General features: G+C 59.9%; 1 protein-coding gene across 1 annotated transcript; it reads left to right on the plus strand.

Moving 5' to 3' along the window:
- Positions 1-1,193: 1,193 nt before the first annotated feature.
- On the plus strand, positions 1,194-5,544 carry LOC129623875 (beta-lactoglobulin). The gene is made up of 6 exons (XM_055541778.1): positions 1,194-1,289; positions 1,959-2,098; positions 2,957-3,030; positions 4,127-4,237; positions 4,917-5,021; positions 5,504-5,544. The coding sequence occupies exons 1-6, from the start codon at positions 1,194-1,196 to the stop codon at positions 5,542-5,544; spliced, it is 567 nt and encodes a 188-aa protein (XP_055397753.1).
- The last annotated feature ends 7,340 nt before the right edge of the window (positions 5,545-12,884 follow it).

Here is a 12,884-nt window from a genome sequence, read left to right on the forward strand (position 1 = left end):
CCAGAGGCCAGAGGGCAAGCCAGAGCTAGTCTAGGAGATCCCTGAGCCTCCACCCAAGATGCCAACCAGGCCAGCGGGCCCCCTGGAAAGACCCTACAGTCTAGGTGGGGAACAGGAGCCAACCCACCAGGCCCCACTATCAGGAGACACCCCCACCTTGCTCCCGTTCCCCTACCCCAGTACGCCCACCCGACCCCTGAGATGAGCGGTTTAGTTGCTTAGAATGTCAATTGAAGGCTTTTGTACCCCCTTTGCCAGTGGCACAGGGCACCCACAGCCCGCTGGGTACTGATGCCCATGTGGACTCAGCCAGGAGGACTGTCCTGCACCCTCCCTGCTCGGGCCCCCTCCATACTCAGCGACACACCCAGCACCGGCATTCCCACCGCTCCTGAGGTCTGAAGGCAGCTCGCTGTAGTCTGAGCAGTGTGGAGGGCAGTGCCCTGGGAGATTTAAAATGTGAGAGGTGGGAGGTGGGAGGTTGGGTCCTGTAGGCCTTCCCATCCCACGTGCCTGCACGGAGCCCTCGTGCCCCTCAGTCCTGCCCCCGCCGCAGGGCTCAGGTCACTGTCCCATCCTGGGGGTTATTATGACTGTAGTCATTGTTGTTGCCATTTTTGCTGCCCTAAGTGGGCAGCGGGTGCTTGCAGAGCCCTCGATACTGACCAGGTTCCCCCCTCGGAGCTCGACCTGAACCCCATGTCACCCTCGCCCCAGCCTGCAGAGGGTGCGGTGACTGCAGAGATCCCTTTACCCAAGGCCACGGTCACATGGTTTGGAGGAGCCGGTGCCCAAGGCAGAAGCCACCCTCCAGGACACACCTGCCCCCAGTGCTGGCTCTGACTTGTCCTTGTCTAAGAGGCTGACCCCGGAAGTGTTCCTGGCGCTGGCAGCCAGCCTGGACCCAGAGCCCAGACACCCCCCCTCCGTCCCCACTTCTAGGGCCTACCAGGAACCGTCCAGGCCCAGAGGGGGCCTTCCTGCTTGGCCTCGGATGGAAGAAGGCCTCCTATTGTCCTCATAGAGGAAGCAACCCCAGGGCCCGAGGATGGGCCGGGGGGATTCGGGGAACTGCGTGGCTGGGGGCCCGGCCTGGGCTGGCTGGCTGGCCCTCCTCCTGTATAAGGCCCCGAGCCCTCTGTCTCAGCCCTCCACTCCCTGCAGAGCTCAGAAGCGTGACCCCGGCTGCAGCCATGAAGTGCCTCCTGCTTGCCCTGGGCCTGGCCCTTGCCTGTGGCACCCAGGCCATCATCGTCACCCAGACCATGAAGGGCCTGGACATCCAGAAGGTTCGAGGGTGGCCGGGTGGGTGGTGAGTTGCAGGGTGGGCAGGGGAGCTGGGCCTCAGAGACCAAGGGAGGCTGTGACGTCTGGGGTTCCCATCAGTCAGCTAGGGCCGCCTGACAAATCCCCCGCAGGGGCAGCTTCAACCAGGTGTTTAGTGTCTTGCATTCTGGAGGCTGGAAGCCCGCAATCCGGGTGTCGGCCGGGCTGCCTTCTCCTACGGCTGCTCTCCGGGGAGCAGACGGCCGTCTTCTCCCTGCGTCCTCTGTGTGCCCTGATTTCCTCTTCCTGTGAGGTCACCAGGCCTGCTGGATCCACGCCCGCCCACACAGCCTCACGTGACCTTTGTCATCTCGTTAAAGGCCGTGTCTCCAGTCATGTGTTGAGGTTCTGGGGGTTAATGGGACACAGTTCAGCCCCTAAAAGAGTCACTCTGCCCCTCAAATTTTCCCCACCTCCAGCCATGTCTCCCCAAGATCCAAACATTGCCATGTGTGCGGGGGCTCATCTGGGTCCCTCTTTGGGCTCAGAGTGAGTCTGGGGAGAGCATTCCTCAGGGTGCAGAGTTGGGGGGAGCATCTCAGGGCTGCCCAGGCCAGGGTGGGACAGAGAGCCCACTGTGGGGCTGGGGGCCCCTTCCCGCCCCTGGAGTGCAGCTCAAGGTCCCTCCCCAGGTGGCGGGGACTTGGTACTCCTTGGCCATGGCGGCCAGCGACATCTCCCTGCTGGACGCCCAGAGTGCCCCCCTGAGAGTGTATGTGGAGGAGCTGAAGCCCACCCCTGAGGGCGACCTGGAGATCCTGCTGCAGAAATGGTGGGCGTCCCCCCCAAAACATGGAACCCCCACTCCCCAGGGCTATGGACCCCCCCAGGGTGGGGTGCAGGAGGGACCAGGGCCCCAGGGCCGGGGAACGGGGCTCGGAGTTTCCTGGTATCCCTGGAGGTCCACCGAAGGCTGCCTATCCAGGGCTTTTTCTTTCTTTTTTTTTCAACTTTTATTAATTTGATGTTTCAGAACATCATCAAACAAATGAACATAAAACATCATTTTTGTTAACTTGGAAGGGGAGATAAAATCCACTGAAGTGGAAATGCATGGGAAAGATACATACAATAAGGCAGGTATTCTGAATTCGCTGTTAGTTTGAGGATTACAAATGCACTTGAGCAACAGAGAGACATTTTCATCATTTCTAGTCTGAACACCTCAATATCTAAAATGAACAAGATGTCATGGAAACAAAGTGGGGTGGGGAGAGGCCCGTGTGAAGGCCGCTGGGCAGCTGCAGACCGGGGTCCTCGGGGCCCAGGCAGTTCCCACTACCAGCCCTGTCCACCCTCAGACGGGGGTCAGAGTGCAGGAGAGAGCTGGGTGGGTGTGGGGGCAGAGATGGGGACCTGAACCCCAGGACTGCCTTTTGGGGGTGCCTGTGGTCAAGGCTCTCCCCGACCTCTTCTCCCTGGCTCCATCTGACTTCTCCTGGCCCATCCACCCGGTCATCTGTGGCCCGAGAGGTGACAGTGAGTGCAGCCAAGGCCGGTTGGCCAGCCAGCCCCTATGCCCACGCCACCCGCCTCCAGCCCCTCCTGGGGCCGGCTTCTGCCCCTGGCCCTCAGTTCATCCTGATGAAAATGGTCCATGCCCATGGCTCAGAAAGAAGCTGTCTTTCAGGGAGAATGGTGAGTGTGCTCAGAAGAAGATCATTGCAGAAAAAACCAAGATCCCTGCCGTGTTCAAGATCGACGGTGAGTGCCAGGTCCCTGGGGGAAGCCCACCACCCCCCGGGGACTGTGGGCAGGTGCAGGGGGCTGGCGTCGGGCCCCGGGATGCTAAGGGGCTGGTGGTGATGAAGACACTGCCGTGACACCCGCTTCCCTGGCCTCCCTGCCACCTGCCTGGGGCCTTGGGGCCGGTGGCCATGGGCAGGTCCCGGCTGGACGGGTCTGACCCCCCAGGGTGACACCCGAGCTCTCTTTGCTGAGGGTGGGGTGGTGCTTGGGGCCCTCAGGCTGAGCTCAGGAGGTACCTGTGCCCTCCCAGGGGTAACCAAGAGCCGCTGCCCGCTCCAGTGGTCCAGGTGCCCCACGACCCCAGCCCACCCCACGGCTCCTTCATCTCCTGGAGACGAACTCTGTCCGCCCTCACTCATTCACTTGTTCGTCCTAAATCCGAGATGAGAAAGCTTCGAGGTGGGGTTGGGGTTCCATCAGGGCCTGCCCTTCCGCCTTGGCCCCCTCAGGACTCACTCTGACTGGAGGCCCTGCACTGACAGATGCCAGGGTGCCCAGCCCAGGGTCTCCAGTGCCATCCGGCTGCACAGGGTTTGGATGCTGGTCCTGCCCCCAAGCTGCCCAGACACTGCAGGGCAGCCAGGGCCACCCGCTGGTCTCGGTCAGGGTGAGCCCCAGCTGCCCCCACTCAGCGCTACCCCCCAACAATGCCCCTGTCCTCAGGACGCACCCCTCTTCCCTTGCTGGGCAGTGTCCAGCCCCACCCGAGATCGGGGGAAGCCCTATTTCTTGACCACTCTGGTTCCTGGGGGAGGGCAGCCTCAGACTGAGTGGTGAGTGTTCCCAAGTCCAGAAGGTGGTGGAGGGTCCCTGGCAGATCCAGAGTTGGGCTTCCAGAGTGAGGGCTTCCTGGGCCCCATGTGCCTGGCAGTGGCAGCAGGGAAGGGGCCGCACCATTTTGGGGCTGGGGGATGCCAGATGCCCTCCCCACCCCGTCCTCGCTGAGTGGTGACCCCGGGGGAGCCCCACTGGTCATGGGGGGTGCTGGGGGCTGACCAGCAACCCCCCCTCCTGCTGGAACTCACTTTCCTCCCGTCTTGATCTCTTCCAGCCTTGAACGAGAACAAAGTCCTTGTGCTGGACACCGACTACAAAAAGTACCTGCTCTTCTGCATGGAGAACAGTGCTGAGCCCGAGCAAAGCCTGGCCTGCCAGTGCCTGGGTGGGTGCCAACCCTGGCTGCCCAGGGAGACCAGCTGTGTGGTCCTCGCTGCAACGGGGCGGGGGGGGGGACGATGGGAGCAGGGAGCTTGATTCCCAGGAGGAGGAGGGATGGGGGGGCCCCGAGTCCCGCCAGGAGAGAGTGGTCACATACCGGGAGCCGGTGTCCTCTGGGCCTGTGGGTGACTGGGGACGGGGGCCAGACAAACAGGCTGGGAGACAGGTGGGCTGCAGCACTCTGATGTGACCATCACGATGGAGCCGGCAGTCACTATGAATCTAACAGCCTTTGTTATGGGGGAGTTTCAATTATTTCACCAAATAAGAACTCAGGCACAAAGCCATCTTTCAACTGTCACGTCCTGAAAACAAATGGCAGGTGACGTTTTCCGTGCCGTAGCAGTGCCCCTGGGCGTTTTCAGGGCCCCCGTGCCAGGCGGGCGTGGGCATCGGAGAGTGGAGGCTCCTGGCTGTGTCAGCTGGCCCAGGGGGAGGAAGGGACCCGGACAGCCAGAGGTGGGGGGCAGGCTTTCCCCCTGTGACCCTGCAGACCCACTGCATTGCCCTGGGAGGAAGGGGAGGGAACTGGGCCAAGGGGGAAGGGCAGGTGTGCTGGAGGCCAAGGGCAGACCTGCAGACCACCCTGGGCAGCAGGGGCTGACCCCGTCCCGGCCCCACAGTCAGGACCCCGGAGGTGGACGACGAGGCCCTGGAGAAATTTGACAAAGCCCTCAAGGCCCTGCCTATGCACATCCGGCTCTCCTTCAACCCGACCCAGCTGGAGGGTGAGCACCCAGGCCCCACCCTGCTCCCGGGGCAGGAAGCCACCCGGCCCAGGACAACCTCCTCCCATGGTGACCCCCAGCTCCCCAGGCCTCCCGGGAGGATGGAGACGGGGTGCAGGGCCCCAAGGTGGCCCCCTCCCCTCCCCAGCTCCCTCTGTCCCAGGGTGTCCAGTCCCATCCTGACCACCCCCCCACGACTCTCCCTCCCCCACAGAGCAGTGCCACGTCTAGGTGAGCCCCTGACAGCGCCTCTGGGGTAAGCTGCCTGCCCTGCCCCACGTCCTGGGCACACACATGGGGTGGGGGGTCTTGGTGGGGCCCAGGATCCCCCATTAGGCCCTGGGGTCCCCCCGTAGGAATGGCTGGAAGCTGGGGTCCCTTCTGGAGACTACAGAGCCGGCTGGCTGCATGCCCGCTCTTGTGGGGTGACCTGTGTCCTGGCCTCACTCACACGCTGACCTCCTCCACCTCCTTCCTGGCAGACCTAAGGGCCAAGGTGGAGGCTCAGGAAGTGGGCACCTAAGGGGGAGACTAGGGGGGTCCTTCTCCCGAGGAGGGGCCATCCTGAACCCCCAGCCACGGAGAGGCTGGCAAGGGTCTGGCAGGTGCCCCAGGAATCACAGGGGAGCCCCATGTCCATTTCAGGGCCCGGGAGCCTTGGCCCCTCTGGGGACAGACGACGTCACCCCCGCCTCCCCCATCAGGGGACCAGGAGGGACCGGGACCACAATCACCCCTCCTGGGACCCAGGCCCCTCCAGGCCCCTCCTGGGGCCTCCTGCTCGGGGCCGCTCCTCCTTCAGCAATAAAGGCGTAAACCTGTGCTCTCCCTTCTGAGTCTTTCCTGGACGACGGGCAGGGGGTGGAGAAGGCCCGGGACAGGGTGGGGAGTGGTCTGGCTCAGAGGATGATGGCAGGGCTGGGATCCAGGGCGTCTGCATCACAGTCTTGTGACATCTGGGGGCCCACACACATCACTGCGGCTTTTTGAAACTTTCAGGAACCAGGTAGGGACTCGGTAGAGACATCTGCCAGTTAACTTGGAGTGTTCAGTCAACACCCAAACTCGACCAAGGACAGGAAGTGGAAAATGGCTGTCTCTTAATCTAATAAATATTGATATGAAAACTCAAGTTGCTCATGGATCAAATTATGCCCTTTTATGAATCCAGCGACTACGGTCGGTATCAAACTTCATGTACCCAAAACGCACTGATCTTTTCTGTGCTAAAATGAAATAAAGAGATTTCCCCAAGATACAGGAGCTGGGCAAAAGAGGTCATGGTTGGAAGGGGACTTGTTCTGCACACACAGCAAGGAGATCCAGCCAGTCCATCCTAAAGGAGATCAGTCCTGGGTGTTTATTGGAAGGACTGATGTTGAAGCTGAAACTCCAATACTTTGGCCACATGATGCGGAGAGCTGACTCATTTGAAAGGACCCTGATACTGGGAAAGATTGAGGGCAGGAGGAGAAGTGGATGACAGAGGATGAGATGGTTGGATGGCGTCACCGACAAAACGGACATGGGTTTGGGTGGACTCCAGGAGTTGGTGATGGACAGAGAGGCCTGGCAGGCTGTGCGGTCCATGGGGTCGCAAAGAGTCGGACACGACTAGGCGACTGAACTGAACTGAACTGAATGGAAAAGAGGTATACAGCAACGTGGGGATTTTTTAGATAATAAGAATAATTCACACATAACACAGTGTATACTCATGTTTATATACATACGCGAGTGCTCAGTCACACTCAGTCGTATCTGACTCTGTGACCCATGGACTATAGCCCTCCAGGCTCCTTCTGTCCACAGAATTCTCCAGACAAGAATACTGGAGTGGATAGCCATTTCCTCCTCCAGGGGATCTTCCCGACCCAGGGCTTGAACCCGCGTCTCTTGCATTGGCAGGCGGGTTCTTTACCACTGCACCACCAGGGAAGCCCGTGTTACTATCTGTGTCCCACTTAATTACCAAAGCTGCTCCAAGAAAAAGCCCCTATGCCTCTGAGCTTCCCGGCCTGCAGGAGGTGGTGGGGGTCTGTGACCTGGGAACACCCTCCCGCTTCAGAACTCCCGGGCCCCGTGACCCACACTCCTGCAGACAGCCGCGTAGTGCTGCTTTTCATGACTCATTATCTTAAAAAAAAACTGAGGTCTATTTTGTGACTTCACTGCTGTAACTTCTGAACATCCAGAGCGATGGACAGCCTCCTCCCCAGGCCTCAGGGGCTTCAGGGCGCCGGCCTTCATCCACGAGTCACCAGACACACGGGGGCGGCCCCGCCTCCAGGGTGCTCACAGTCTTCCCATCGTCCTGATCAAAGAGAGAGATCAATGACTTCTCAGGAGCAAGCGGACATCCACAGGACACTGAGGTTCACCAGACTGAGCTGGTCCTTTTGAACCTAAAGACACACAGCTCTCGAAGGTTTTCTCGCTTTGAATCTGGATTTAATGCCTATTTGCCCCTCAAGAGGGAAGACACTCCTGCATGTCCCCAGGACAGCCGCTCGGTGTCATCCGAGGCCACTTAGTATTATCTGACCACACCCTGGAATTAATTGGTCCAAACTGGACACAAACCTTGGTGGGAAGTTTCATCCCAGAGGCTCAACCATCCTGCTTTTACCACCTACATCTTTCTTTTATGTGTATATATGTATTTTGTTTTCATTTTTTGGCTGTGCTGGCTCTTCGTTGCAGTTCAGCACGCAGGCTTTCTCTCTAGTTGCAGTATGAGAACTTCTCTCATTGCGGAGCTCAGTCTCTAGAATGCATGAGCTCAGTAGCTGCGTCGTGCAGGCTTAGATGTGGGATCTTTGTTCCCTGACCAGGGATCAAACCCCATCCCCTAGCCTGGAAGGCAGATTCTTAACCACTGGACCACCAGGGAAGTCCCCTGCCTGCCTGCATCTTAACCTCAGTTCAGTCTCTCAGTTGTGTCTGACTCTTTGCGACCCCATGAATTGCAGCACACCAGGCCTCCCTGTCCATCACCAACTCCCGGAGTTCACTCAGACTCACGTCCATTGAGTCAGTGATGCCATCCAGCCATCTCATCCTCTGTCGTCCCCTTCTCCTCCTGCCCCCAATTCCTCCCAGCATCAGAGTCTTTTCCAATGAATCAGCTCTTTGCATGAGGTAGCCAAAGTACTGGAGTTTCAGCTTCAGCATCATTCCTTCCAAAGAACACCCAGGGCTGATCTCCTTCAGAATGGACTGGTTGGATCTCCTTGCAGTCCAAGGGACTCTCAGGAGTCTTCTCCAACACCACAGTAAACCTAGCAAACTGCAAATGTAGGAGGACTCAGAGCCTCTGTAACTGTTACAGGTGAATCGGGTTAGCATCCTGTCAGTCACCTGCGGTGGGGCAAGGCCGCTCTCCAGGACATGCCAGCCCCATGTTAACTGGATGCGTCAGCTATAGCCCTTTTTCACTTAGCCTCTGATGCCTTAGCCTCGTGACTGTCCTGGGTCTGCTAAGGCTGGGCAAACACGGTGACCGCCACCTGTGAGCCATGCGGGTGGGGTGCCCAGCTCAGAATCTCATGGGTGTCTCTGACTCACGTGAGCAGGGACAGATTGAGGAGGGAGGAGGGGGAGGGAGGAAGGAAGGGAGGGGGTCTGGGGAGCACCCCTGCCCACCCACGCCTGGATGAAAGCCCCTATTCCCCCTACTTTCCAGATCTAGCTGTTTCCAGCCTGGGGCCCCTCCCTTTGGCCTTCAGAGAGGCCATTCTTTAGCGATGTATTCGCTGTTTCAGCAGAGTTCTTTAAATTTTCAGCTTGTGCATCTTTTTCAGAAAGGATTTAAGTCTTGGGTGTTGCTTCCTATTAAAGAGCCCAGCAGATCCACTGGCTGAGCTCGATCCACAGCCGCGCTCACAGGGGAAAGTCTGAGCACTTGGCCCCTGAGATTAGACCCCAAGAGCCAAGACTGGGGGCTCCGGGCGCCACGTGGCCAAGGAGCCTCACCCGCCCTGTGCCCACACCCCTGCAGGCAGGAGGTTGCTGTCTGACCAACCAGCTGGCCGCCAGCCACGCACACCTGGTCTCCCCAGCTGACCCTCAAGACTTGCTCTCGCTCTCCATGCCATCTGGACCCAAGACGAGGACACGGAGCTCATCTTGCTCTGGACATGAACGTGTTCCCTGCAGCTCTCGGGGCCTCCCAAGGGACAGGCCAGAGATCAGAACCAGAGGGACATGTGGTTCAAAGTCGAAGGCCAAACTTCAGAACCTCCAAAGCTTTATGAGGAGGGGCCGGTGGGAAACGCACACACAGCCTCCTCCTGCGGGGCAGCCCACAACCCCCACCCCCGCCCAGTGCCCCTGTGGCTGGGGAGCCCTGGGTAGGCTGTGTTTCCAGCCCTGGCGGGTCAACTGGGGAGACGGATCTCAGGGGCCAGGATCTGTGCTGACCGCAAGGATGTACCGCGGCCTGGATGACAGTCACAGCCATAGACACCACGCAGCCGCCCTGCAGTCCCCGAGTCTGTCGGCACACGGCCCCTCCCCCATGAGAAACTGAAGACCCCCTGGGTAGGGGGGCACAGAGTGGGCAGCCTAAGTTCAGCTCAAAGCCCAGGTGACCGGGCACAGCCAGGCCCCAGCCCCCACCCCAAGACCTGGAACTGCCAGCCAAGGACAGAGTGGGGGCCAAAGCCCCTCACGCCCCATGCCGGCAGCCATGGGCCAGCCCCCTTCTCTGGCTGGGAGACCTCCAAAGCCCGGGGGTCCGAGAACCTGGGGGATGCAGGAACCCCAGAACCTAGGCCAGCACCATGCTGGGAGGGTGACTCCAGGTAAGGTCTCTTGTCTTTCCCAGAGAGGGGGTGAGCAAAGGACTGAAGGTCACCGTCCATCCCACAGGGCCCTGAGGCCAGTCCCAAGGCCCCGGTGAGTAGCCCACCACTCCAGCCTGGATCCTGCAGGGGGGTGGGGTGGGGAGCAGGGGCCTCCATGCCCAAGGCTGGCCCTAGGGGCAGGAAGAGACGTCCTCAGGGTGGCATCTCACGGCCCATGGGGCAGAACCAGCTGGGCACCTGCTGAGGGTCCCCGCAGTCCAGGGAGGCAGCCCCAGGCTCCTGCGCTCCGTCAGCCCCACTACAGCAGCCTCATCGCCTACAGCCGTGGCCAGGAAGCGGCGGGACCACCAGCCTGGCGGCACTCCTGGGTAGGTGCCGGCTGCCCCGGGTCAGGGCTGAAGGACAACATCTTGCAGCCCGCTGCCCTGCGCAGGACAGAGCAGCCATGCACATGGACGCCATGGAGTCACACTGGGCTTAGAAGGTGGAAGCGCCTCGGAGGGAAGACAGGGCCCTGGGGATGGAGTAGGGTGTGGGCTGTGCTGGGCAGGGGGCCAGGCTGTGCTGGGCAGGGGCCTGGCTGAGCTGAAGACTGGCCAGGTGGGGCGGGGGGACCCTCCGGGGTCCTCACCAGAGGGGCCCAGGCCTGATGTAACCTTCCAAGGAGGCCTGATGCACTCCGGAGTGGCCTGGAGGGGCCAGTCCTGACAGACCCCACGCCAGCCATGCAGAGAGAAGTCCTGCTTTAGAGGCAACACTCAGGCAAGGGGACAGGGCCGCGGCCATGGCAGCAACCGCAGGGCCTGGCAGGGAGCCGAGAGGAGGAGTCTCGTCTGAGAAAGGCCCCCAGTCCCCGCCTCCAAGCACTGGCCCCTCTGAATTCAGCCAGCACAATGCCAGGGACCTTGAGTGGCTGGGGCAGTATCTTGAGTACATCTCCAGGTTCTAGCCGCAGGAAGCCTCCGCCTTCAACCTGGACGGTGAGTGCTGCCCTCCAGCCACTTCCCCTGCGCCCCCAAGAACAGGGACAGGAGGAAGGGGGGAGGTCCTCTCCCATTAGCAAGACCAGAGCAGCTGGAAACATGGCCTGCCTCTATTGGGCACCGACACGAATCTCTTATCTGCCAGACCTCACGAAGGCCCTGCAACATGGTGGGTGGGCAGATGTCCATGTCCATCCTGCAGGTTCGGACTCCGAGGCTCAGAGAGGTTCAGAAACAAGGCCAAGGTCACACAGCCTGGAGGAGGCAGTGGGAGACAGCCTCTCCCCTGTACCCCTCCCCTGCACATCATTTAGTTGATCAACAAGCAGGAGGGCCAGCCCCACTCTGGGAGTTCAGGATGCAGGTAGAACAAGACAGACATTCCTCAGCCCTTGTGCGGATTACCCGGGGCCACTGAGGCTCAGTCTCTAATTTATTGGGAAGGGGGACCCCAGAGCAGGGGAGCTCGGCCAGGGAGGCTGCCTGGAGGAGGGAGCGTTGCAGGCACAGATGGGAAGGGGAGGGAGAGCCGAGCAGTAGGTGGGGTCGTGGGGTGTTGTGGGTCATCTCGGGGCAGGGGGCCGTGGCCGGACCTGGGGCTGGACATCAGAAGACAAGGTGGTCGCGGTGGCTGTGTGCCCTGGGCTTGATTGATGGGTGGTCTTCAGAACAAACGGATGGAGGCCCTAGAGTCTGACCTTGTTCTCGACCCTCCACAGCCCCGTGCTCCCCACAGGAAGCCTAGCTCGGCCCCCACACCCCAGATCTTCCTGCCGGGTCTCTCCTGCCCACTGTCCTCGCCCCCCCTCCCCTCCCCCACACCCGGGCTGGCCGAGGGGCTTTCTGAACCCCTCTGCCCCGCCAGGAACCTCCCCGACCCCGAGCCCACCCCTCCCTCGCCGCGGGCCACCAGGTCCTGCCAACCAACAGCTCAGAGGCTGCAGCCTGTCCCAGTCTGGCCCACAGGCTTGAAAACACTCTGGGTGTTGGGAGGGGTGGCAGGCAGCCCCCAAGTCCCCACCAAAGTAGACACAGCGTTGCTGTCTGGCAAATGGAGCCACCATCTGGGTCCTTCAAGTGACCCTGGGCGGGGCAGGGCTGGCACTGGCCGTCCGGCCCGCACTTCCATCGGGCTCCGGACTCCAGGAGCCCACACCCCCGTCCCTGCCCAGCCCAGAGGGGTGCTGAGTGACCACAGTGCCAGCCCAGGCTCCCAGAAGAGTCAGGTGAGCCCGGGCCTGTGCACCTGCCGGAGAAGGGAGCCGAGGCCGCCTCGCCCTCCCCTCTCCAAGCACCCAGACAGAATGTCCCTCCTCATCCCAGGCGAGCCAGCGGCCACCTGCCTGCAAGGCCGGCTCCTAGGAAGCCGGGTCAGGGCCTCAGCACTAACCGCATGGAAATGCCAGAGGCAGGCGTGGCCGGATCCTGCCTCCACCCTCTGCAACAGCAAGGCCTCCTGGGAGGTCACACCTCAGGAGGGCGGCTCCCACCACGGTCACTGCGCTAGGACAGCACCGCGGCAGGGACTCCGCCGGCCACCTGTGCAGACCCCACCTGCCTTTCATGCAAGGGGTAGGGTGGTGAACAGGTGCTCAGAGCGTGGTAACTTTCTTATGGACCAGCAACCCAGCAAGAAAAAGACAGGCAGCACGTTAAAATCATGCTAAAAAAATTCTTAGAAAAATGACCTGAATAAATACAAGCTTGATATTCTTGCAAAGTCTTCAATGTCATAAATATTTAATTAGTTTAAGCTAACTTATACAGTTCAAGCAATTTAATCAATATTTCAGTGGGATATTTCCCTCGAATTGTATACCTGAATCTAAAAGCCACAGGAAGGAATAAACGTTTTGAACTATTTTAGATAGAAGAGTAATGCAAGTTGATCTACCATTCAATCATAACTAATAGGGAACTAAAATGGCCGAAAATGCATGGCTTTAGCTGGGAGACAGGATGAAGAATCAGTAAAACTGGACATAAAGTCAATAAATGAACACAAGTCAGTACAGTAACTTAATATGTTATGCAAGTGGCCCATCTTAAAAAGTATTATTTGTTCAACACGT

Source organism: Bubalus kerabau, chromosome 11 (genome assembly GCF_029407905.1).
Source record: "Bubalus kerabau isolate K-KA32 ecotype Philippines breed swamp buffalo chromosome 11, PCC_UOA_SB_1v2, whole genome shotgun sequence".
NCBI lineage: Eukaryota > Metazoa > Chordata > Mammalia > Artiodactyla > Bovidae > Bubalus > Bubalus kerabau.